A 26,242-nucleotide genomic window follows, 5' to 3' on the forward strand; every position below is an offset into this window, starting at 1 on the left:
CGATCTCCTGACCTCGTGATCCGCCTGCCTCGGCCTCCCAAAGTGCTGGGATTACAGGCTTGAGCCACCGCGCCCGGCGAGTATGAGGAATTCTGAGAAACTTTTTATTGCAAACACTTTGATAATGCTTGACTCTTTCATCACTTGCATGCATTAGCTATTTTTAAAAATGAATATACCTGTGAACCACAAATATCTGAGATGGGTCTCAGTAAATTTAGAATTTTATTTTGCCAAGGTTAAGGACACGCCCATGACATAGCCTCAGAAGGTCCTGATGACATGTGCCCAAGGTGGTCAGGGCACATTTTAGGGACACATGAGACATCAATCAATATATGTAAGATGTACCCTGGTTGGATCTGAAAGGTGGGACAACCGAAGCAGGGAGAGGGACTTCCAGATCATAGGTAGATAAGAGATAAAGGGCTGCATTCTTTTGAGATTCTGATTAGCCTTTCCAAACGAAGCAATCAGATATGCATTTCTCTCATTGAGCAGAGGTATGACTTTAAATAGAATGGGAGGCAGGTTTGTCCTAAGGAGTTCCCAGCTTGACTTTTCCTTTTAGCTTAGTGATTTTGGGGTCTGGAGATTTATTTTCCTTTCACATACCAAAGTAAATAAAACTGCTGAATTATGGGAAAAAAAGAGATCTATATTTGTATATAACAATTTGTAGTAGTAAACACAGACCACAAAGTGATAATATAAATCACTCTGAAAATTGGTTACAAGAAAATGTATTGTGTTATGGTCTATAGAAGCCACTGTAAGTGTACTTCACAAGCAGTGCACTCAACAGAGTGATCATTATCTTTATGATTTAGGACATGCTATCCAACAAAAGAATCCAGATAGCTGGACCAGAATTAAATTTGAACCCCATAAACTCCATTTTGGCTAGGCTGTAACCAGGAAGGTATATCTACCACCAACCAGGCTGGCCAGCAACTGCCATTAGGGGAAAGAAAGAAACATCATGCCCAGGAATGGTCAGAACAGAATCTTAAATTTTCAAAATCAGTTCTATAATAAATTTCTACCTTTTTTGTCCTGGTTATTTCTAAGGAAGTGACCAAGAAGACATAACCCCTTTCTGGCAACAGCCACATTCAGTGAACAAACTTCCTTACTAAGGAGTGTGAACCAGAAAAAGGTTATGAAGGTAGAGTCTATATCTTTTCTGAGTTGACTTTTGAGGAGCCATTCCTATACTCAACAATGCCAGATACCTTGATTGTAGGGCACATGGAAGCTTCACTGAATTTCTTTTTTTTCTTTTTTTGAGATGCAGTCTCATTAGGTTGCCCAGAATGATCTTAAACTCCTGAGCTCAAACAATCCTACCTTAGCCCTCTAAGTAGCTAGTATTACAGGCCTATGCCATAGTACCGGTTCCCACTGAATTTCTTGACTATCAGCCCATTGTTGAGTGGTGTTTATTACAAAAGGCATATCTGTCAGACTACAAATGGTCTGGAGAGCTGAAAACACAACCAATTTGGGTGAAAGTCTAAAACCTAAAGGGGTACTTCCAAGTGGAGGCTTCTTCCGTCTTGCCAAAGGCTCCAATTAGCAGAATCATTAGTCATAACTAAAGACTAGCTCAAAGGAGTCATTAGGTTTGTGAGGGGTCCCAAAGGACTTCTGGCACTTCTCTACATTCAGTTCTTCCCAATAGGGAGGATCCCCTCTGGCACTTAAGTGATACTGAAATACAGAACTAATACCTACTAAACATTCAGATGTAGAAGCAGTAACAACAGTATACTGAATTGGCCTAAAGAGCCCCACTGACAAACCATGTTAGCCTCCCTTCTGCTAAACCCTGCCCAAATCCCATTAGGTGAATTCAGGTGCTTCCTCCCCACAGTGGACTGACTAGAATGGCAACCTGGGGTCCTGTATTTAATAGAGACTCAGTTTCATTCCTTCCTCTTCCTGAAGCTTCCCACAATATTTGAATGGGTAGGTTATGGCTTCCAGTGTCCCTCAGAGACAGGAAGACTTCAGTGCTATCCCAATCATATTTCTCCTTAAAGCATCTGAGGTCACGATAAGGAATTGGACAGAATCAGAGAGCACAAATGGAAAAAAGATTCTGAATCAGTATATAAGGCATATTTTACTTTTGGTTTCAAGAGGTGATGGTTGCTTGCAGGTCAACCAGATGAACTTATCTAATGTTATTGGTTAACCAAAGTCTGTAGTAGGTGGCAAGGTACCATTACTGACACCATTTGTTTCTACTTTAGGGCCTCTTGATTAAAAAGTCACAGCCATACTGTTTCTGGTTGAAGCTGCAGGGTTTATGACTCTTGGTTGACTCAAGGTTGACTTGGACAGTGGTGACTCTTTTAAAGGTAGCATTTGCTACCCTACTGTCAAGATAACACCTCTTAAATTCTTGCTTGGCTTCAACATAAGGGTTAGCGGAGTTTTCTAAATGACTCTTGAGAATTTATCTAATTCTTCATATCAAGTTGGTCATTTTCATCAGCACTGTAATTCCAGTGTGGAGATATAAGAGCCTGGATACGAGTTAGTATCTTGTCCACAGTATCTCGCAGGAGTTTTGTCTGTCTGAGGGAAAGCCCCCTCTCTCCTAGGGTGCCAAAGTTCCTCTATCACATCTTAGATCCACTGCAAAAGGACTCTGAAATGACTTTTACTGTCATCTCCAAAGGGATCTAAGGTTTGCATGACAGACTACAGGAGGGGCTAAGTAGTAAGACGGCTCAGCTATTTCCATTCTTCCTTAATCTTTAAGCAACCAACCCAAGCAAACCAGCCAAAGTTCTAACAATTCACCTGGTTTCTGCCCACAGTGTTCATCAATTTTCCTCCTTTTATGCTTGGTGTAGCTACATGTCTCTGTAACTGTCTGAAAGTGGGTGGAAACTTTTGTCCACCCAATAGGAATCTTAACTGCAATTTGTTACAATGGCATACACCTGAGGCTGACCACTAAATTGAAGTTCCCCTGGAGGGGAGTTAGCAACAATCAGGGTACTGTTTAGACAGCTGTCTTTGAACATGCTTACTGGATTTGGCTTGCAACCACCTCCTGAATTCCTACTCATTAACAGGCAATAAAATGAAGAAATATTTATTGCTCTGTTGACCATACAGTTTGGTCAACATGTTCACTACCAATTCTCATGGACTTCCCTCAAAATCTGTTAAAGAGCCCGTGAGGCCTTTATACTTCCTCTTCCAGAAAGTCACATCTCTGTCAGCATCCCATCATTATTACCAACACTATCAAAAACTGAAAAATCTGGGATTTTACTCTATTTGCAAGCTAACGAGTCAATCTACCGCAGTTTCACAGCCCCTGGCAGAAGACATGAGAATCCTAGATAAGAAACAAAGGACAGTTTATGACTCACAGCAACAGCATTAGACAGAATAGCAGTATTTGTCTTCCTGAACCCCAATTCTCACAAGGTGACACATGTAAGTAAGTTGTATTGCAGGACAGGAACCCTGAGGCAGGGACATAAGGACACCTGTCCTCTGCTTTAGAGGGAGACACTATTACTATATTCAAAGGTTGCTTGCTATACAACATTCTTTTCTTTTCTTTTTTTTTGAGACGGAGTCTTGCTCTGTCGCCCAGGCTGGAGTGCAGTGGTGCAATCGCAGCTCACTGCAACCTCCACCTCCTGGGTTCAAGTAATTCTCCTGCCTCAGCCTCCTGAGTAGCTGGGACTACAGGCGCCCACCACCACGCCCGGCTAATTTTGTTTTGTATTTTAGTAGAGACGGCATTTCACCATGTTAGCCAGGATGGTCTCAATCTCCTGACTTCGTGATCCGCCCCCACTGGCCTCCCAAAGTGCTGGGATTACAGGTGTGGGCCACTGCGCCCGGCCACAACATTCTTAAAAAACAGTCCAGAACAAATGCAGGCAATTCCTTTGCTTAAAAGATATGCAGACACACCAGAGCCCACAGAGAATTCTCTCTCAACCATAACTTTAATAGAAATGATGAAAACCAGAAGATAATGGAATGTCATCTGCCAAGGGCTTAAGGAAAAGAAGTGCCAACCTAGACTTGCATAATAAGATAAAATGCCTGAAAGAAAAGTTAAAATAAAGATATTTTCAGTTAAACAAAAACCAAGAAAGGTTTTTAAAAATATACCTGCACTAAAATAAATACTAAAGAGAATTCTTCAAGATGAAAAAATATCCCAGATTCAAGCAAGGTAATGCAGGAATGAAGAGCACTGGAAAAGTAAAGTGTCTTGGTAAATCTAAATGTCTACTTACTGATTAAAGCAATATGAATGTTTTGAGGAGTTTATAAAATACATAGAATTAAAATATATGGCAAAAATAGCACAAGAAGAGAGGGTAGGAAAAACTACAGTATTATAGGGTCTCAGCATTGTCTTAGAAGTAGTAAATTAAACTGTAATAAATCCAGTGTACATGTTCTAATCTCTAAGGCAGCCTTTTTCAACCAGAGTTCCAAAAGACAATGAAACAGAAAATGAATTGAGTGACTATTTTCTTAATTCTCCAATGATGGTACACATTTAATACCATAGTAGATGTATAAGAGAGCCTGATAGCGTTGGGGCTTAATTTTTTCACAGAATCACATGTGAGAAAGCCTAGGATGAGGTAACTGCTAAAATAATAGAAGACTGTATAAATAATAAGCTAACAGAAGAAAAAGTGCAAAAACTTGATAATCTAAAATTGGACAAAAGGAAAAAAAAGAAATAGATGGAATAAAAAACAAAGAAAACAAAATAAGTTGTACATTTAAATCTAAGCATATAAATTATATTCTATGCAAACTGACTACTCCATTAAAAAGCAAAGAAAAACCTACAGCTAACATAGTTAATGGTTAAATACTGAATGCCTTTCTCCTAGGAACAATGGGGTAAGGCAAAGATGCCTACTCTTATCACTTCTCTTCAATATTGTACCACTTCTACTCAACATTCCTAGCCAATGAAATAAGACATGAAAAATAACTGACACATACAAATAGGAAAGAACAGTCATACTGTCTTCAGAGACTACACAACCATATACACTGAAAAATCCCTATCTTAAAAAAGCTATTAGAACTTTTAAATCAATTTACTAAAACAGAATACAAAACCCAACTGTATTTATATATACAAGCAATTAACAATCACAGTCTAAAATGTTATTTTCAATTGTACCCCAGAATGAAATACTTAGAAATTTAACAAAATATGTGCAACATCTGCATAATGAAAACAAAACTGCTCAGAGAAACTAAAAGAGAACAGAAATATACAATTACTTACAAATAAGAAGATTTAATATTGTTAAGATGGTAATTCTCCCCAAACTGATCTATAGATTCAAAGCAATGCCAATCAAAATCCCAGCAGGTCTTTTTTTGGACGAACTAACAAACTCGAGGAAAACAGCCTGTTGATGATAGTAGTAATGCCATCTTGAGATGAAACCACCATAATGACATATGTTTGACTCCTGTATACCAAGGTATTCCTGTAGCATAGATAACCCCTCATAAAGAAATGTTGCCTGCAGCAGGAATAACCCCTCATAAAGATGCTTATCTAACTTCCCCAGAGGTCAGAGTTTTTAAAGGGGGTCTGAGACATGATGAGCTGCACATGTTTACCAAAAAAATAAAAAAATTAAAAAATTTAAAAAAAGCTTGTTACATAAAGAGTGCTTTCTGGAGGATGAGGGTGGGGATCTACAATCCTGAGGCCGCCTCAGACATGACTTCTCCTCATCTCTAGTAAGTGATTCTTTTTAGGAAACTGGATTTGTTAGCCTCTTTATGTCTTTATGTGGCTTCTCAGCTCCTTTGGCCTTTGGGGGCAGGTATGCATCCACCTGCCCACTGGGGAACACAAATTAATTTTAAACTCTATGTAGAAAGGCACAGAAGAGGCTAAACAATTTTGAGAAAGAAGAACAAAACTGGAGTAGTTACACTACCAAATTTCAAGCTTTACTCTAAAGCTATGGTAACCAAGGTAGGGTGGCACTGGCATAAGTGCAGGCATACCTATTAATGGAACAGAACAGATTTCAGAAATAGATCCAAAAACGTACGTACCACTGATCTTCAACAAAGGTGGCAAGGTAATTCAATATTGAAAGGACAAACTCTTTTCAACAAAAAGTGCTGAAACTAAGCCAGGCATAGTGGCCCATGCCTGTAATCCCAGCACTTTGGGAGGCTGAGGCAGGTAGATCACTTAAGTACAAGAGTTCAAGACCAGCCTGGGCAACATGGTGAAACTGTGTCTTTATAAACCCTAACTTTATAAAAAATATAAAAGTTAGCCAGGTGTGGTGGCACACACCTGTAGTCCCAGCTACTTGGGAAGCTGAAGTGGGAGAATCACTTGAGCCTGGGAGGTTGAGGCTGCAGTGAGCTGTGATTGTACCACGGCACTCCAGCCTGGGCAACAGAGCAAGAGCCTGTCTCCAAAACAAATGAACACACAAACAAAACAAAACAGTCAGAAGTAGATATCATAATGACAAAAATGAACCCCAACTTTTTCCTCACACTATACACAAAAATTACCTGGAAATGTAATATAAATCCAAGCATTAAAGCTAAAAGTATATGACTTCTGAAAGAAAGCACAGAGGACCATCTTAATGATTTGGGGGCAGGCAAGGATGTTAGATATGACACCAAAAGCATGAATCATAAAATAAAAAATGTAAGTTATACTTCATCAAAATCACAAACTTCTATTCTTCAAAAGACATTACTGAGAAAAAAAGTCAAGCTACAGATTGGGAGAAAATATTCACAAAGCATACATTTGATGACTATGTATCTACAATATACAAATAACTTTTACACTTCAAAAATAATACAACTTGAACAAAAGATTAGAATACACAGTTCACAAAATAAGTAATATGAATAGTTAGTAAGCACACAACAAAATGCTCAGTATCACTAGTCATCAGGGAAACACAAATTCAGCCTCAAGGAGCTGAAGGGTACTGGTAAATACCCATTACTGACAATACAACTAACATAGTTAATGACTAAATATTGACTAGTCTGTGGACCAATTGGCACTCTCAAACACTGCTGATGGAAATACAAAATGGTATACCACTTTAGAAAATTCTAGCAGCTTTTCATAAGGTTAAACATTTTCTTACCATACAACCCAGCAATTCTACTTCTAGATATTAATATTTATCCAAGAGAAATGAAAACAAATGTCCACACAAGGACTTGTACAAAAATGTTTAGAGCAGCTCTATTAACAGCCAGAAATGAAAACAATCCAAATGTTCACCATCAAGTGAATCAATAAACAAATTGTAATATAGCCATACAATGGAATATTACTTAGCAATAAAAAGGAATTACTGATAAAGCAACAATATGGCTGAATCTCAAAAATATTATGCTGAACTAAAGAAGGCAGGCAAGTATGATTCCATTTACATGAAATGTTAGAGAAGCCAAAGCAAATATGTAGTGACAGAGAGCATATTCCTGGTTTCTAGGGATGGGGATGGACTGGAAGGAAATTTGGGAGAAGGGTGTTGATACAAAGATTCTATGTTTTGCTTGTGAGGGTAGTGGATACATATGTCAAAACTCATGGAAAGCAAGCTGGGTATGGTGGCTCACACCTGTAATCCTAGCACTGAGGAAGGCTGAGGTAGGACTGCTTGAGCCTAGGAGATTGAGACTAGCCCTGGCAACACAGCAACATCTTGTCTCTACAAAATAAATTAGCTTGGCATGGTGATGTGCACCTGTAATCCCAGCTATTTGGGAGGCTGAGGTGGAAGATCAACTGAGCTGAGCCTGGGAGGCTCAGGCTGCAGTGAGCTGTGACTGCGCCACTGCACACCAGCTGGGGTGACAGAGGGAGACTCTATTCTCATCTAAATGCACAATTAAAAGAGGTATGTTTGATTGTCCATAAATTATGCCTGACTAGATTTAATAAAAGTCAGTAAAAATATATTAGACAGCAACAACACAAAAAACCCAGACCTTATATTCCATCCTTCTATTGCTTCATTTGTTTCCCTTTATAGCAATTCTCCTTGAAAACTTTCTCATTTCTCTTTTATATTATTTTATATACAAAATATGGATACATCTATATGCATATACATACAATTAAAAATGAATAATACAACAAACAAAATTGAACCTTCCATTCAACTTAAAAAAAAGTTACCAGAAAGTTTCCAGTACACTAGAATTCCCCTCTGCATGCTTCCCTGTTCCTGTCTTCCTCCTCCAATCTCTTTCCCCCACCTACTCTTATAATCACTGTGCTAAATTTTGTGTTTATCCTTCTCTGGCTTTCTTCAAAGCTTTACCAAATATTTGTATTTTTAAGAAAGTGTTGTTTGGTTGTGCATGTGTTATAGACTGACTTGTGCTTGTGTACTGCCCCCTCCCTCCCTGCCACCATCCCCAATTCATACGTTGAACCCCTAACTCCCAATGCAATTATAATTGGAGAGAAGGTCCTTGGGAAGGTAATTAAGGTTAAATGAGGTCATAGGGAGGGCTCTAATCCAATAAGATTGGTGTTCTCAGGAGAAGATAAAGAGTGAAGGGGCATCAGGAGGCATACATGTAGAAAAAAGCCAATCTCCACGTGCAGAGAAAAGTGATGTGCAAGCCACAGAGAGAGGCCTCAGGAGAAACCAACTCTGCTGGTCCTTCGGTTTTGGACTTTCAGCCTCCAGGACTGTGAGAAAATAAATTTCTGTTGCTTAAGCCACCCAGTAGATGGCATTTTGTTATGGTAGCACTAGCAGACTAATATAGGATGTTTTTGAACTTTGTATTAGAATTATACTTGTATTCTGTGGCTTGCTTTGTTTGCTCAACATTATGCCTGGAAGATCCACCCATGTTGATGTGTGTAGCTGTAGTCCATTCATGTTTGCTACTAAAGCGTAACATACAATTTATTTACCTATTCTCTTTCAATAAACAATAACATTTTGCTATTATAAACAATGCTGTTATGAATATGCTTGTATATCTATCTTGGTACACATATGCAAATGTTTCTCTAGGTTATATAAGCTATAAGTTATATATCAAGTTTATATAACGTTGACTCATTTGGGTCTCAACTAGGTATTTCCAAAGTAGTTGAACCAATTTAGACTTCCATCAGGATTGTGTATGAGGAGTTCACATTGTTCTATGCTGTAACCAACATTTGGTCTATTTTCTTTTTAGTCCATTGTCATCAGGCTTTTGTCTCTGAAACTCCATCAAAACTGGATTTATCAAAGTCCCTAATAGACTCTGTCTTGACAAATCCAATGGTCACTTCTCAATCTTATTCTGGATTGATTTGAATAATTGATTACTCTCTTCTTGAAACATTTGATTTCTTCTCCCTAACTTACCTTTCTCATTATCCTGTATAAAGAACCCCAATGGCTTCCTATTACATTGGGAATAAAATTCCAAGTCCTTACTATGGTTTATAAGGTTCCACATGATCTGGTCCCTTTTTTTCTCTCCGCCCTCATTTCATTCCACTACCACCCCTAATACCTGTCTACCCCAGGCTCCCTCTGTTCCCGATACATTTAGGAGCCACTGGCATTTGCTATTCCCTATTCTTGGAACACTCTCAGATAGTCATATGGCTTGTTTTCTCACTTCATTTATAGCTCTACCCAAATGTTACCACTGCAGGGAGGTGCAAGACTTGGAGCACCTCTGCATTTTTGAGGTAACAGATACCACAGCTCAATGAGCTGAAATGACCAATTTAATTAACTTGTAAGGTTGCTAATTCTGAGTGAGACTCTTATTACCAGGATAACTAATGGCATTGGAAGTGCTGGTGGCAGTCATGGATGCTGTATAGAGCCTCTCACAAGCCTCCATAGAGAACACCCTGGAGTAGGGCCACATCTTCTGTCAGCAGCAATTTTCTATATGAAAAGCAGATCCTGGCTTACTATTGGGTACTGATAGAGATTTCACACTTGAACACAGAGCACCAAGTGACTACACATTAGACTGCTCATTGTGTACTGGTTGTTATTCCACCAAACCACACACAAAGCAACGTTCCATTGCAAAAGGAAGTCTAGAAGAAAAGTAAATCCCATATGCAAGTGACTAGAATTCCACAGTACCTGGTCTTATTGCTTCACTACCTCTCCTCAATTTATATTTATGGTCTCATGGGAATTCCCTATTACCAGTTAATAGCCGAGGAAAAATTATAGAACTGGTTTACAGATGGTGGGGAGTGGCACCAGCCAAAAGTAAACAGCTTTCACTTACACCCTTACTCAGAAGTGGCCTCAAACACACTGGTGCAGGCAAATCCTCCCAGTGGGCAGAATTTCACATATGTATCTAGTTGTCCAGTTTTCATGAAAGGTAACAGCCTAAGATATGTTTATATCGATTAATGGGTAGTGACTAATGGGTTATTTGATTATGGAGGTACCTAGAAAGAACAAGATTGGAAGACTGGAAGCAAAGATTCAGGGGAAAGTACGAGTGAGGATGGAATTCCCAGAATGGGCAATGAATGTGAATATATTTGTGTCACGTGTGAATCCTCATCAAAGGGCATCCACTGTGGAGAAGGCTTTCCGTCAGACAGACATGATGGTCTACTTTATGACTGTCAACCAGTCTCTTTTCCAATGCTTATCCAACAGGCTCATGTATAAAGTAGTCATGGCAGTGGGAATGAAAACTATATATCGGCTCAACAATATGGACCTCCCCTCATTAAGGCTGATATGCCTATCACAACTTCTATGTGCCCAAGCAGCTAACAGCCAAGAGCAAAACCAAGCCCCTAAAAAGGTACCATTCCCTAGAAATGGGGCAGATTCACTACACTGAACCACTTCTATCAAAAAGAGAGCAGCAATTTGTTTACAAACTATTAAATACATAGTCCAGATATAAATTTGCATTGACTTAAGGTTATGCTTATTACCACAGTATTTGATACTCTGTTGCCTCCAAGTAACTCATTTTTCAGGAAAAAAAGTATAGCAGTGAGTTCACATACATGTAATTCATAGGTCTTGCCATATGCCCATTAATCAAAAAGTATGTGGAATTATCTGCTAAAGGTGAGTTATGTCAATAACACAACACCCTGTAAGTCTGGGGTGCTGTCATATAGATGCAATATATGCCTTAAATCAAAGACAATAAATATTGTTTTTTTCCCCATGGCCAGAATACATACACAGGTACAGGAACCAAGGGTGGAGGAAGAGTGAGAATGGTTCCTCTTATTAGAGACCTAATAATTTCCTTGTATTATTTTTGCTTCCTATCCCCCTAATTGTGGGCATGGTGAGTTTGAAGTTCTCATGCTCAAAGGAGAAATGTTTCCACCATGGAACAAAGTCATGATTTTGTTAATTTCAATGATGAAACTGTCTCCTGGTCATTCTGGAATCCTCATGCTGCTGAACCAACACAGAAGGGATCACTTTACTGGCCAGGATGACTGATTTCAATTACCAAAGGGGAATTGGTTGCTGCAACATAGGAAGGGCATTTATAGAAAGAGTATGTCTGGAACTCAAGAGAATTCAATGGGATGCGTCTTAGTCCTCTCATGTCTAGTAGGCCTAGTCAATGGTACACTGAAGCAGCCTGAAAGAAGCAGGATTACTGAGGACTCAGATCATCCAGGAAAGCAGCTTTATATTACTTAACTAGGTAAAGAAATTTATGCCACCGAGGTGCTGGCAGAGAGTAAGCGAGATACAAAATGAGTAATGGAAGAAGATAATTAAGATTATCAATTTAGGCTTTGTGAATAGCAAAAACAGTAGCTGTCGTGTTTTATGTTAATTATGCCTTTCCCCTCTTTCTCTCACCATTTTATATGAAGGGCACTAGTGGGAGTTAAATTCCAGGTTTCCGGTAGGAATATGATTTAATTATGTCAACTTGAAATTAAATGGCAGCTTAAGGGACTTTGTTTTTCTGCTATGTTGGGGTAGATATTGCAGGATAAAAGTGGTGGATTATAATGAATATTCTTCTTTTACCTCTCCAGATCTACTCTCCACCCTGCTCTGTGCCCTACCCTGCTCTGTACTAGGAGATTGATGTTGATTGATTGTACCACCTGGGGTTCCATGCCCTCTGGTATGCAAGTAGGTTTGGGCACAAGTGGGAAAATAATAGAGTGACTGACTGTACTGGTTTGCCTAAAACTGAAGGGGCTATCGCGGCTTTCAGTGCTAAATTCCAGGCAAACTGGGATGAATTGGTCACTCTACATCCTGGCTCTCTCCTTGCTGGGCCGGTAGCTGAGCCTTTTAGCAAAGGCCAGAGCTCCTATCAGATGGCTAAATCCTACAGCTATACTTTCCAGGGTCTGGTAATCAATCTTTCCCCTGGTCCCTGAAGACCTACAGGTAGTTAACTGCTCCCCAGTGTTGTCTGATCCATGGCTGTTCTCCATCCCTTGCTGACTTCTGTAATCATCCCCATCCTCTTCATGAAACTCTGAATTACTGCACTGGAATGAGCCATCTGTTTCCTGCTAGAATCCTGACTGATATATCCTGGTTTAATTTCTCCATAACCATTATCATTAATAATATAATGAGCCTTCATTTATTTTCTCCTTTCCTCCACTAGCATGTAAGCACTTTGACAGCAAAGGCTTTGTGTGTTCAGCTCACTGCTATATCGCCAGCACTTAGAACAGTTATTGGCACAGAGGAAACCCTTAATAACTGATATTATATGGCTGGTAATTAATAAGGTATGATCTTATTAGTAAACATTTATCAATAATAAATATTTGGTGAATTAAATGAATGATTTTCAGGATATATTAATGTTAGCAGTGACTGTCTCTAGAGGGTGGAGCTGAAGGTTATTTAAATTTTGTTTTGTGTTCTCCTATTCTTTACAAATTGACTTTAGTATAACTGTATTTCTCTATAATAAAATGTTATTTTATACATAGTCTAAGAGACATAAACACAAGAACTAAGTATATCAATTTATGTAAAGCTGCAAGGAAGAGGTCCAATTCTCCAGTGATTCTCAGGAAAGATAAGAGCTAGATGTCTTGGAATAGATTATTAAGGAAGGACAAGTTCTAGATATAGGAGAGAAAAACTAACTAACATAAAATAAAGATGCTCCAAGACTGAAAAGAAGCAGAAGATCTAGAGTGAAAAAAGGGACAATGGAAGGTGACTCATAGGAAAAACAGCGCAATAAGAGGACAAACCAAAAAGAAGTAACATGTGATGCAGAAATAAGACCCTACAGGACACCTGAAAAAAGCTGAGATCAAAATTATCTTACTTAAAATAATAGTGGCTACCAATTATAAAGAATTACTGTAAGCAAAATCTGTGCTCAGAGTTTTACATTAAGGATCTTGTTTAGTTTTTTTTTTGGTGTTTTTTTGGAGACGGGATTTTACTCTGTCGCCCAGGCTGGAGTGCAGCGGTGCAATCATAAGTCACTGCTGCCTCTGAACTCCTGGGCTCAAGCAATCCTCCCACCTCAGCCTCCCAAATAGCTGGGACTACAGGCACACATACACCACTATGCCTGGCTAATGTTTTAAATTTTTGTAGAAATGGGGTCTCACTTTGTTGCTCAGGCTGGTCCTGAACTCCTGGCTTCAAGCATTCCTCCTGCCTTGGCCTCCCAAAGTGTTGGGATTACAGGTGTGAGCCACTGCACCTGGCCTGTTACAGTATTAATGTACCCCAGTGAATCCTATCTCCCAGTACCTATATCCCTGTGTAGTTTCCTTCTACAATGACTTCAGAACTGGTCATATGACCTGCTTTCATCAATGAGACATTAACAGATGAAACACAAACATAGGTATGAAAAGTGCTAAGTATTGGAGAGCTTGCCTTCTCTTTGACTGGAAACAAGCTACCCTGCAAAAAAGTCCAGGGTCACCTGCTGAAGACATGTGGACTCAAGCCATAGCCAGCACCAACAGTCTGACATTGAGACAATGTGATTGAAACCATCTTAGACTTTGGCCCCAGTAGAGTCAGCCCTGAGATGCCTGCATAAATGACCCCAGAAAAGATCAAGAGGAAAAAAAATTGCCCAGGTGAACCCAGCTCAAGTTGATGACCTACAGAATCATAAGAAATAATGTGGTTTAAAAAGTCTGATGTTTCAGGTCACTAAATTTTGGGGTTCTTTATTCTGGAGTAATACATAGATACAAATCTCAAAATAACTTCAAGGTGTGAATTACTATACACTTGAAAAGTGAGGAAACAGAATCGTAAAATATATGAGTAACTTACTGGAGCTAGCTAAGTGACAAAACTACTGTTTGAATCCAGGTTGTCAGACTCCAGAACTTTTAACTATGCCCCTACAGTAGGTAAGAGAAATGATCAAAACTGACAGATTAGCAATGAGGTCATTATACAGGGAAAAATGAATGACTTTGGGGTCTTAAAAAAGTGGAGACAGCTGCATGAGAATTTGACAGATTTTGAAATAAAGTCACGTGACTATGCTTGGTACACTAAAGAGGTAATACTGCCTAACAGAGTTAAGGGGGATCATTTGAAGACACTAGCATAGGGTGACACCCCCTCATCCTCCCCACCCCACCAAAGCCACTAAGAAAGACATAATACCCTGCCTCTCACCTGACAGAAGGTGGTGTTCCTGAGATTCATAATTGAACTGGATCTCCATGGGCTGCAACTGGACACCTCAGGGTGCAAGTGGAGAATTACCATTTCCTCTGTAAGCTTTTCTTGTCCACATAAAGGTCTGGGACCTGGAGGCAACTGGGCACCACTGGGCTTGGAAGGGAATCATTGTGCTGACTACAGATGTAATCTCTGAGACTAGATCACCAGAAAAATCCTCAAGATAGAAGGAGAAAACAAAAAATCTCATTTGACTTCCAGTTGCTTTTCTCTCAGAATGTATTAGGCTTCCTCCTCATCATCGAAGAGCCAGGGATTAACCCACTTAAGACACACATTCCCCATTCCAAGTCTACAGATGTTCAAACAAAATTAGGGGTTAATGCTACCCAAAAAAGGTATAACTGGAAAGATAACGCAGAGGGGGGAATTTTACAATGAATTCTAGTGGTTAACACTATGTTATTCGCTGCCCTTCCTATCCAAAAATGACACTACTGATCATTTTTCTTCCCCTTTTGCTTTTTCCAACACTCACAAATTCAGGTGGCTCTTTCCCAGTACGGTAGGCTGATTTGTGTGGATGCACCACGCTTGGTGACTCCGCCCGCCCCACAGTTTCTGGCGTTCATTCGGTTGAACCCAAGGCCAGCAAGGGCTGACTGGGGACAAACCCAACACTAGGCCGTGAACCAATCGGCTCTCCGTGCCCGGGAGCGACCCCGGGGGCCTTCACTCTCCAGGGACTCGAGAAACCACGCACAGTTTCCTAGCGGCGCTGTGAGGCCGCTCGTTAGACAAGATCATCCGGAATTCCTCTGCTATCCGCGAGCCGACATCACCCGTACCTCGACTTGGTCACCGGACCGCTGTGAAGCCTCACACCCGGCGAACCCGCCATCGCCCTGTCAGCTCTAGGAATCTGGGAGGAGTGCTCAGCTCTATGGCGCGTCACTGCGCAGGCGCAGGGCGGCGACGGGGCATCTGGTGAGGGAGGGTTGCAGAGAATTAACCCCCGAACACCCGCGAGCTGTCCCTAGCAGTGCCTTAGCCAGGGACCTGCTTGGCCAGCGACAGATCCCTTGCTGCTCTGTCTGCCGGTTCTTGAGGTGAATGTCGGAATCCATTATCTTTCGGGAAAGCTCTCTGGGGCAGGGTAGGTTTTCTTACTACATACAAGTTCTTAGTTATCGTTTTTTAAATAACCGCCCCTCCCCCTGAAGCTTGTCTGATTCCTAGGTATGCTTTAATTCTAACTTTCTTCCTGTCCTCTCTGGTTTTTTTACACCCCCAGAAGAGTGGCGCGCATCAGAATCACCTGGAGGCCTTGTTAAAATACTGACTTCTGCCCCACAACTCCGGACTTGCTGATTTAGTAGTGGGGGAGGGGGCGGTGGCAGCTCAGGTTCTCAGGTGATCCTGAAGCTGTTGGTCCTGGGACCACATTTTGAGAACCAATGCGCAAGAAATAAGTGATGCTCAGTAATTAATCCCTGAATTAACGGAAAGTTGGATTTTTATCTACTTTGCAATCTAGAAAGGGTACGAGGTCTATTTAAGGTTTGCTTGCTAGAACAATTCTCATTGATCAGGGTGAGAAGGACCCGAAATGGAGGGTGCGGGGTAATCAGGGTAGGAAAGGATATTGCTGTGTTCGTATAAATATCTTGGGAAATGAGAAGTTAGGATCTCATTTCTGGTTTGAGACCAATGAGACGTGTGACTTGGATTAACCTGTCCAGTGGGGAAAGAAGAGGTTTGAGAAAATAGTGGGTGGCTAAGTGGTAGCTGCTGCCTCAGCCCCCTCCAGACTTTAACAAACTCAGTTTCTTTAATAGATATGGTGCTATTCAGGTTATATATTTCTTCTAGGGTAAGCTTTAGTATTTTGTATCATTTAAAGAAGCAGCCAATTTTGTATAAGTTGGCATAAAGGTGTTTATAATATTACTTTGTCCTTTTTGTATCTGTTGAATCTACAGTGATGTTACCTCTTTCATCCTTGCTATTAGTAATTTGTATCTTCTCCCGTTTGCCCTTTTCAGATAGGCCAGAGGTTTGTCATTTTTATCTTTACAGAGAACCAGCTTTCCATTTATTTAAAAATTGTCTTTCATTTTCTGGTCTATTAATTTCCATTCTGCCCCTTTTATTTCCTTTTTTCTCCTTGCTTTGGGTTTAATTTGCTTTTTTCTTTTTTTTCTGGTTACTTTAAGTGGAAGTTGAGGTCTCTGATTTGTGATATTTCTTATTTTGTGTTATAGAAATTCGGTGCTATAAAATTTCCCCTAAGTACAGGCTTAGCAGCATCTCACAAATTCTGATGTGTTGTGTTTTTGTCTTCATTCAGTTCAGAATACTTTGAACTTGGATTATTTCAGTTTCTAAATATTTGGGGGGTGTCTAGAGATTTTTCTGATATTTCTTTCTAATTTAATTTTATTGTGGTCAAAGAACATATTGTGTATGACTTGAATCCTTTAAAATCTATTGAGACTTGTTAATGGCCCCAAACATGGTCTGTCTTCATAAATGTTCCATGCACATTTGAGAAGGATATATTAATATATTCTGCTGCTGTTGGGTCAACTATTTGATTATTGTTAGTTGATTAATGGTATTACTGAAGTTTACTATATACTTTGCTGATTTTCTACTAATTTTAAAAGTAATTATTGAAAGATGAATATTGAATTCTCTGTCAATAATTGTGGTTTTGTCTATTCTCCTTGTGATTCTATCAGTTTTAATTTTATGTATTTTGAAGCTCACAATTTGCATAAATGTTTAGAATTATTATTCCTTTTCCTTTTTCTCTTTTTTTGAGATGGAGTCTCTCACTCTGTTGCCCAGGCTGGAGTGTTGTTGATGGCAGTGGTGGGCCATCTGGACCATCTGGAGTGGCCACTGCCAAGATGCTGGCTGCAGCTGGGAGGCTCTGCCTGTGCTGTGAGCTTCACAGAGCCAGAGGGAATGGGGTCAAGCAGGAGCCCAGCTTCTTCCAAGTTGGTGGGTGGGAGCTCCCCGGGCATAGCTGCAACTGCCCAAGTGATGGCTGCTGGCTGAGCCTCCCTGTGTTCTTGGAGACCGGGAGCAGGCAGGAGCCCCACCCTCCCAGGTCCAACTGCAGCCACCCGAGTCCTTGCTACAGACCATGTTCTTGGAGACTGGGAACAGGCAGGAGCCCCGCCTGCATCCCCCCACCTCCTTTGTGCAGCTGTAGCCACCCAGGTTGTGGCTGTGGACCAACCTGGATATCTCTGCACTCTATGGGCCTGGGAAGGCACCCCCACCTCAGCAGGCTTAGAGGTATCTGCTTCTGCTGCCTGGCGTCGCCCTGCTCATGGTGACTGCTTCCATCTAGGAGCAAGGTTGGGGCTGAGCCAGGGTGCTGTTGCAGCCAGCCAGTTGTGCACATACTTGAGGCAGTACTGACAGGTCATTCCCCTGCTGCCTCAGCCCCCTCCAGACTTTGGGTGCTGACAAACATAGGAGGGAGGCCAAGGGAAGGCTGAGGGCAGTTTGGCATTGGCCTGCAAGTGCTTCTCCCCACAAACAGCCTGGGCACCATAGAAAGCAGTAGGAGGCAACATGCTCTGGGGCAGAAAGGGGCAAGTCCCCAGGGAAGGCCTGAAGCCTAATGACCAGGCCACCAGTCCCCCTGACTGGAGAGGGAACTGGTGGTGCTTTTTCTTGGACCTGCCCATGGACCAATCAGCATGCACTTCTTCCTCTCTGAGGCCCATAAAAGTCCCTGGACTCAGCCAGACTTGGGGAGAAGACCTGCCAGCCAAGGGGAGCTACCTACTCCAGGGCCTCTTTTCTGCTGAGAGCTCCAGAGACAACAGGAGGACCAACCTGCAGAGAGGAGCTACCCACTTCAGGGCCTCCTCTTTGCTGAGAGCTGCAGAGATGATGGGACAAGCTGCCTGCAGAGAGGAGCTACCCACTCCAGGGCCTTCTTTCTGCTGAGAGCTGCAGAGACAACAGGATGTCTTGCCTGCAGAAAGGAGCTGCCCACTCCAGGGTCTCCTCTGAGCTATCCTGTTGCTCAGTAAAGCTCCTCCTTCTCAGTAAAGCCCCTCTTCACTTTGCTCAGCCTCCACTTGTCTGCCTACCTCATTCTTTCTGGATGCAGGACAAAAACTTGAGACCTGCTGAATAGTGGGGCTGAAAGAGCTATAACACAAACAGAGCTGAAACATGCCCCTTGCTCACCACATTGCAGGCAAAGAGGAGAGAAGAGCTGTGGCCCTTTGGGGAGCCCAGACCAGGAAGCTCCTAAGCCAGGACTGTGACTCCCTTTGGGGCCCTGCATTTCCTGGAGTCTCCAAGCTTCTCAGCACCACTGCGGTGTACTTAGTCCAGTCACAGCCTCACAGTGAGCCAGGGCCCATAGTAGCACCTGGAGCTGCCCACCCTGCTGCAGCAGCCAGCGTGCCTGTGTGCAGTGGCCAGACCCCACACTCTCTTGCTCACATACCCCTTGCTACTCCACAGCTGGCTCGCCTTTGGCAGGGGTGAGATCCAGGCTGGTAACATTAGCCAAGCGCAGCCTGAGTGGGCAGAACAATCCCAGCGGGCCTAAGCAAAACTCAGGCAAAGGTACCACTGGCCACAGAGGTTTCTGACCGGAAAAGCAACACCCGAAGTATCCTGTGACATAGTGACATGATTTCACTGCAACCTCCACCTCCTGGGTTCAAGCTATTCTTGTGCCTCAGCTTCCGGTGTAGCTGGGGCTACAGGTGCGTGCCACCACATCTAGCTAATTTCTGTATTTGTTTTTTTAGTAGAGACGGGGTCTCACCATGTTGGCCGGGCTGGTCTCAAACTCCTGACTTTGGGTGATCTGCCTGCCTCGGCCTTCCAAAGTGCTGGGATTACAGGTGTCACCAGCCGTGCCCAGCTTGTTATGCCTCTTGATTGACTCCTTTTTCATAATGAAATGACCTTCTTTATCCCTGATATATCAGTCAGTGTTCAACCAGAAGCACACAACAAGTAATTAAATATATGTACATGTATATATGGATTCGTTAAAGAGAATTGGCTGGCACAATTATGAGAGTTAGTTAGGCAGTCTTATAATACTGTTGTGTCTGATGCTGGAATTTGATGTTGGCAGAGTAGTCAGAAAGGAAGATGGAAGTAAAATGGAAGAAGTCAGGGTCAGGCTGGAAGTCACAAGTACAAACTTGAACCTCATGAAAATGGACTGAAATCCATGTTAGTTCTTGTTGCCTTTGACCTTGATGGTGAGGGTATCCTTCAGAAGCTGGGACTGTTTGTCATAAAAACACATACATAGGCCAGGAGTTGGAGAAGCTGAAGGAGGATCTAGAGGATGGTAGAGTAGTTGCAGGCTAAGCTGCAACAAAATGAATCAGCTAAGTGAGTCACCAGTCAGCAACAACATATGTGAATTACAAATGGCTACTATTTCCTTTCCACATTACACATCTCCCAAAAATTACCTTTTTGGCCCACCCAAACTGTAAACATAAAATAATTCTAGGAAAACTAGTGCACTCTAGGCAAGATGACACATTATAAAAGCATCATGGTCTGCCCCTTGTCAACTTAGTACCATACATGTTTCTTTGAGCCATGCTTTAATTCTCCAAATTATGATGATAATGAAGTTGTGCTTCCACCTTACGTAACACTACTATCACATAACTATTAACATGTTAACCATTTCCCAAAAGAGGAAAATAGTCTTTTTGGCCCATGAATGGCATTCATTCTGCTCCTAGCTGATAACACTCCTTCTTTCATGTCCTATAACTTAAATACTGACATATATAGTTAACTATTAACACATATTGTGTTAGATGATAAGAAGATGAGAGAAGGAAGAAACATAAATTTTCGAGTAGTTTCCAAAAGAAGCTGGGTATATATCATTGCCCCCCAGAATGTTCTTCTTGAATTCAACTAGACTTTTAGACCTTCAAGACTACTGCAGATCACCCTTGGCATCACTTAGAAGGATAGGACAGAAACCACAGCTGACCAGTAGGCAGCACCTACTCCTCTTCTGTGAAAGTGGTACTCACAGTGTTTTACATAAGCATCCAGGCTTTTTTTTTTGGCCTTCCCATTCCAAGTTGACAGCTCAGATGCAAGGAGATGAGACTTACCCTGGGCAGCTGTGGGATGCATCTGGATTAGAAACTTCCACAGGAGCTAATATATCTTATAACAACTCCATGGACATAGCTTCTAGAATTTCTACAAGAGACATGCCAATTACACGAGTCAGTATACTCAGGGAGGCCCAACGTTATAGTGTCCATTATAGTCAGTATTTATAGTTCATTTATAATTCTTTTGGTAACCAGGAATCATTTTTACCATAAACAATATTGTTGGGTAACATAATTGACATATGAATAAGTTTTCAATAAAACAGAATGAGAAAATTAACCAAAGGTTAATTCTCATATACAAAGGTAAAGTGTTTTGTTAACCTTTTACCCAAAAGTGATGATATGGACATAGATTTTCTGGGTGTTTGACCAAGGAAGCCAAACCATTCTTTCTGATTATGTTAGATTTGTAGCTTTGTGGAGTCTTGCCAGAGATGTTGCTTTCTGTGTGTGAGTTTGATGAGCTAACTTGGAGTTTGTTTGCCGGACTGGCCAAAACAAATCTAGAGCCAACTATGGTCCATAAGTAAATGGAATTGAAGGGTTTCCAGAGAGATTAGGAGTGATAATACAGGCATGGGGAGTGATATAAAATTTTCAAGAATGAAACTGATAGGCCACCACCAATATTCTACCTGAATTCTATTTCTCATTTCACTTGGGGGAAACTAAGTCAAACTAACATATGTATTAACATATGTCTAACTTAGGCATACGTTCTAGAGCAGTGGTTCTCAATCTTTTTGAGATAGTAAATTTATTTAAAAAAAGGATGAAAACTGCAAAGTTCTTCCTCAGAGAAATGAACATAAAGACCTACATGTGGACTTTTGCTTATCATGTATTATATTGGAAATTAATTTTCTTTGATAGTTAGACTATGCAACAATTTTCACAAAGAAGGGATTTCAATTTAAAAATCAATTTCCAGTTCTGGAAAAAAAAGGAAATCAAAATTGTGAAGCCACATTAAAAATTAACTTGCCTTTTGCTCATATTAACAAGTAGACTGCTGCTGAAATAAATATTAACAAGTATTAACATGTTTGTTGTGAATAAGATCTTTAAATTATGGGTAATAAGACATCTTTGACATGTCAGTGTGCATGTCTGGTTCACACTGACTTCCTAAAAATCAGAACCAGTGCTGAAAACTCTGATTCAGAAAAGAAAATAATGGCCAGTATAATCACAGTTCCCAAGGTTCACTTTGACAGAAGTGACTGGCCTTGTGTCAAGAAATACTATAATTCCCCAAGATCTTTAAAGTTGAGTTCAGGTCAGATAATTCCCTTTGTTTTTAATCAGTGAGGTCATTGGCCTCACCTTGAGAAATCTTTATCTGTTAAGTAACTGAAAGGCATGTCATGGTGTTTTGTGTGTGTGTGTGTGTGTGTGTGTGTGCTTTCTTTTTTTTCAATAAGTGTTGCTTGCCTTCTATGTCTGTCTCTCTGCTTGTCTCTCTCTCTCTCTTTTTATAAATGGTGGTTACCTTCTCTGTCTCTCTCTATTTTTTTTTTTTTTTTTTTGAGACAAGGTATCACTGTGTTACCCAGGCTGGAGTGCAGTGGTGTGATCACAGCTGACTGCAGCCTCAACCTCCTGGGCTTAAGTGATCCTCCTACCTCAACCTCCTAAGTGTCTGGGAATATAGGTGCGTGCCACCATGACTGGCTAATTTTTCTACTTTTTTGTAGAGATGGAGTCTCACTATGTTGCCCAGGGTGGTCTTGAACTCCCGGGCTCAATCAGTCAACCCACCTCAGCCTCCCAAAGTGCTGGGATTACAGGCATGAGCCACTGCTTCCGGCCCACAGTGGTTTAAATAAATCTTGGTTTATACTTATCACATTGTTGTGGATTGAATTGTATGCCCCTAAAAGATAGATTCAAGCCCTAACCTCCATTACCTGTGAATGTAACTTTACTTGAAAATAGGGTCTGCTGTAGGCTGAATGTTATGTCCCCAAAAATTCATATATTAAATTGTAACTCCTTATGTGACAGTATTTGGACGTGGGCCTATGGGAGGTAATTAGGTTATAAGGGGGCCTTTGTGAGTGGGATTAATTGTCTTTATGAAATATGACTTGGAGCGCTCCAAGGCTTTCTGCCGTATGAGGACACAGTGAGAAGATGGCTGTCTATGAACCAGGAAGCAGACCCTCTCCAGACACCAAATCTGTCAGTGCCTTGATCTTGGACTTTTCAGCCTCCAGTACTATGAGAAATAAATTTATGTTGTTTTTAAGCTACTCAGGCTATGATATTTTTGTTATAGCAACCTGAATGACCTAAGACAGGGCCTTTGCAGATATAATCAAGTTAAGGTCATAAAGGATTAGAGTGGGCCCTAATCCAGTGACTGGTGTTCTTATAAGATAGGCAAATTCAGACACAGAGGAGACAGAGAGGAGAATGCATGTGATGATGGAGGCAGAGATTGGAGTAATGCATCCAAAAGGCAAAGAATGCCAATGATTGCCAGCAACCTGAAGCTCAGACAATGGGATGGAACAGACACTTCCCTAGAGCCTTCAGAGAGAGTATGGCCCTGCTGGCACCTTGATCTTGTGCTTCTAACCTCCAGACTATGAGAGAATACATTTCTATTGTATTATGCCATCTTGTTTGTGGTACAAGAAGTGGGGTGCTATGTACAAATATCTAAAAATATAGATGTGGCTTTGGAATTGAGTAAGTGATTAAGCTGGAAGAGTTTTGGAATTCTTAATAGAAAAAGCCTTGAAGAGATTGTAGAAATAGGAGGATTAAAGGTGATTCTGGTAAGGGCTCAGAAAGAAGTAAAGAGGACAGTAGACAAAGTTACATTTTAGAGAATACATATATTGTCATGAAGAGAATGCTGCTAGAAATAATAAACATTAAAGATGCTTCTGGTGAGATCTCAGATGAAAGGAGGAACATGTATTAGAAACTAGAGAACAAGCAATCTTTGTTAGAAGTGGCAGAAACGTGGCTGAATCATACTGTGCTATTGGGTGGAAAGCAGAACTTGTAACTAATGAACTTGAGTATTTAGCTGAGGATATTTCCAAGCAACGAGTAGAAGATGTAGCTTGTCTTCTTCCTTCTTATGGTAAAATGTGAGCGGAAAGAGATACAATGAGGAGGAAACTGTTAAGCAAAAATCATTTGATGATTTGGAAATTTCTCAGCCTATCTCAGATAGCATGCTCTGGAGACAGCACTGGGACAAATGTTTTGGTGAAGCGATTAGATGTGATTTGTGGATCCAATTAATTATTTCAGCAGACTCCAGGATAGAAATTGGGTTATCCAGGAAGGATCTATAGAGAATCCTTGTGCCTAATCGTATGGATTCTCTTAAAATCTATGGAAAACTAACAAGAATTGTGACAATGCTATCCCCAGAAACACTGCTAATTTTGAAGATGACAGAGACAGGATGAAAAGAAGAAAAGTTGTCCAACTTCTGGTATTCTAAAAGCAGGAAATGAGGTACCTAGAGGATGGGGACACTACCAAGGGCAGAGATGGCAGGGCCACCTCAGCTGAGGGTGGCTTAGGGACCAGTGAGGCCTCTTAAGAGTCCAGAAGCTAGGACCAGTTGGGTCTCTATAGACCAAGAGGTTGGGGACAGTGAGGATTCCACTGACCCAGAGGGCATATTGAGTCAGCACAATTTGAGAACTCCACAAGTATTTGGAAATTAAATAATATAAATAACCCATGATCCAAAGAAGAACTCATAAGATAAATTAGAAAGTTCTTTAAACTGAATAAAAGTGAAGTACAACATAAAATATTTTATGGGATGCTGCAAAAGTAATGGTTAGAGGAAATTTTGTAGCTTTAATATGTCTATATTAGAAAAGAAAAAAAAAATGATCTAAACCTAAGCTTCCACCTTAAGAAACTTTAAAAATGAGAGCAAATTTAAAAACAGCAACAAAACAGCAGAAGGAAGGAAGTACAGTCATCTTTTGCTTGATGCTAGGGATACATTCTGATAAATGCATCATTAGGTGCTGTCATCTTTGTGTGAACATCATAGAGTATACATACACAAACCTAGATACACAAGCCTACTGTATTAGTCTGTTCTCATGCTGCTAATAAAGACATACCCAAGACTGGGTAATTTATAAAGGGAAGAAGTTTAATTGGCTCACAGTTCAGCATGGCTGGGGAGGCTTCGGGAAACTTACAATCATGGCAGAAGGGGAAGCAAACATGTCCTTCTTCACATAGTGGTAAGAAGGAGAAGTGCCAAGCAAAAGGGAAAAAGCCCCTTATAAAACCATCAAATCTCGTGAGAACTCACTGTCATAAGAACAACATGGAGGTAGCTGCCCCCATGATTCAATTACCTCCCACTGGGTCCCTCCCATGACACATGGGGATTGTGGGACCTAAAATTCAAGATGAGATTTGGGTGGGGACGCAGCCAAATCATATCATTTTGCCCCTGGCCCTTCCCAAATCTCATGTCCTCACATTTCAAAACATGATCATGCCTTTCCAACAGTCCCCCAAAGTCTTAGCTCATTCCAGCATTAACCCAAAAGTCCAAATCCAAAGTCTGAAACAAAGCAAATCCCTTCTGCCTGTGAGCCTGTAAAATCAAAAGCAAGTTACTTACTTCCTGGATATGATGGGGATACAGGCACTGGGTAAATACACCTATTCCAAATGAGAAAAATTGGCCAAAACAAAGTGGGTACAGGCCCTGTGCAAGTCTGAAATCCATCAGGGCAGTCAAATCTTAAAGCTCTGAAATGATCTCCTTTGACTTCATGTCTCACATCCAGGGCACACTGATGCAAGAGGTGGGCTCGCATGGCCTTGGGCAGCTCTGCCTCTATGGCTTTGCAGGGTACAGCACTCCTCCTGGCTGCTTTCACAGGCTGGCATTGAGTGTCTGCAGCTTTTCCAGGTGCATGGTGCAAGCCTTCAGTGGATCTAACATTCTGGGGTCTGGAGGACAGGAGCCCTTTTCTCACAGCTCCACTAGGCACTTCCTCGTTGGAGACTGTGTGGGGACTCCAACCCCACATTTCCCTTCCACACTGCTCTAGCAGAGATTCTCCATGAGGGCTCTGACCCTGCAGCAAACTTTTGCTTCAACACCCAGGCATTTCATACATCCTCTGAAATCTAGGCAGAGGTTCCCAAACCTCAATTCTTAACTTCTGTGTGTCCACAGGCTCAACACCACGTGGAAGCTGCCAAGACTTGGGACTTCCACTCTCTGAACCCACAGCCCGAGCTGTACGTTGGCCCCTTTCAGCCATGGCTGGAGCAGCTAGGACGCAGGGCAACAAGTTCCTAGGCTGCACACAGCAGGGGAGCCCTGGGTCCCACCCACAAAATCATTTTTTCCTACTAGGCCCCAAGGCCTGTGATGGGAGGGGCTGCTGTGAAGGTCTC

The 26,242-nt window shown here is 41.3% G+C and overlaps 2 protein-coding genes across 3 annotated transcripts in view; one reads left to right on the forward strand and one right to left on the reverse strand.

The window, feature by feature from the left end:
- The window catches only part of LOC108530904 (zinc finger protein 271), a 22,401-nt gene extending 6,771 nt beyond the window's left edge, over positions 1–15,630 (reverse strand). Inside the window, exons 1-2 of the mRNA XM_017874022.1 lie at positions 15,521–15,630; positions 14,667–14,889 (exon numbers count right to left, since the gene is read on the reverse strand). Coding sequence (XP_017729511.1) covers positions 14,667–14,715 — 49 coding nt within the window. The 5' untranslated portion in view covers positions 14,716–14,889; positions 15,521–15,630. The remainder of the gene's footprint in view (positions 1–14,666; positions 14,890–15,520) is intronic.
- A 34-nt stretch (positions 15,631–15,664) lies between these two features.
- The window catches only part of ZSCAN30 (zinc finger and SCAN domain containing 30), a 36,266-nt gene continuing 25,688 nt past the window's right edge, over positions 15,665–26,242 (forward strand). The window contains exon 1 of one of the 2 annotated variants that reach the window (XM_017874027.1): positions 15,665–15,781. The gene's annotated coding sequence lies outside the window, so the exon portion shown is untranslated. Of the gene's footprint in view, positions 15,829–26,242 lie in introns of both variants that reach the window. The other variant, XM_017874026.1, reaches the window with a different exon arrangement.

The sequence above is a fragment of the Rhinopithecus bieti genome, unplaced genomic scaffold, assembly GCF_001698545.2.
Source record: "Rhinopithecus bieti isolate Rb0 unplaced genomic scaffold, ASM169854v2 scaffold_5260, whole genome shotgun sequence".
Classification (NCBI taxonomy): Eukaryota; Metazoa; Chordata; class Mammalia; order Primates; family Cercopithecidae; genus Rhinopithecus; species Rhinopithecus bieti.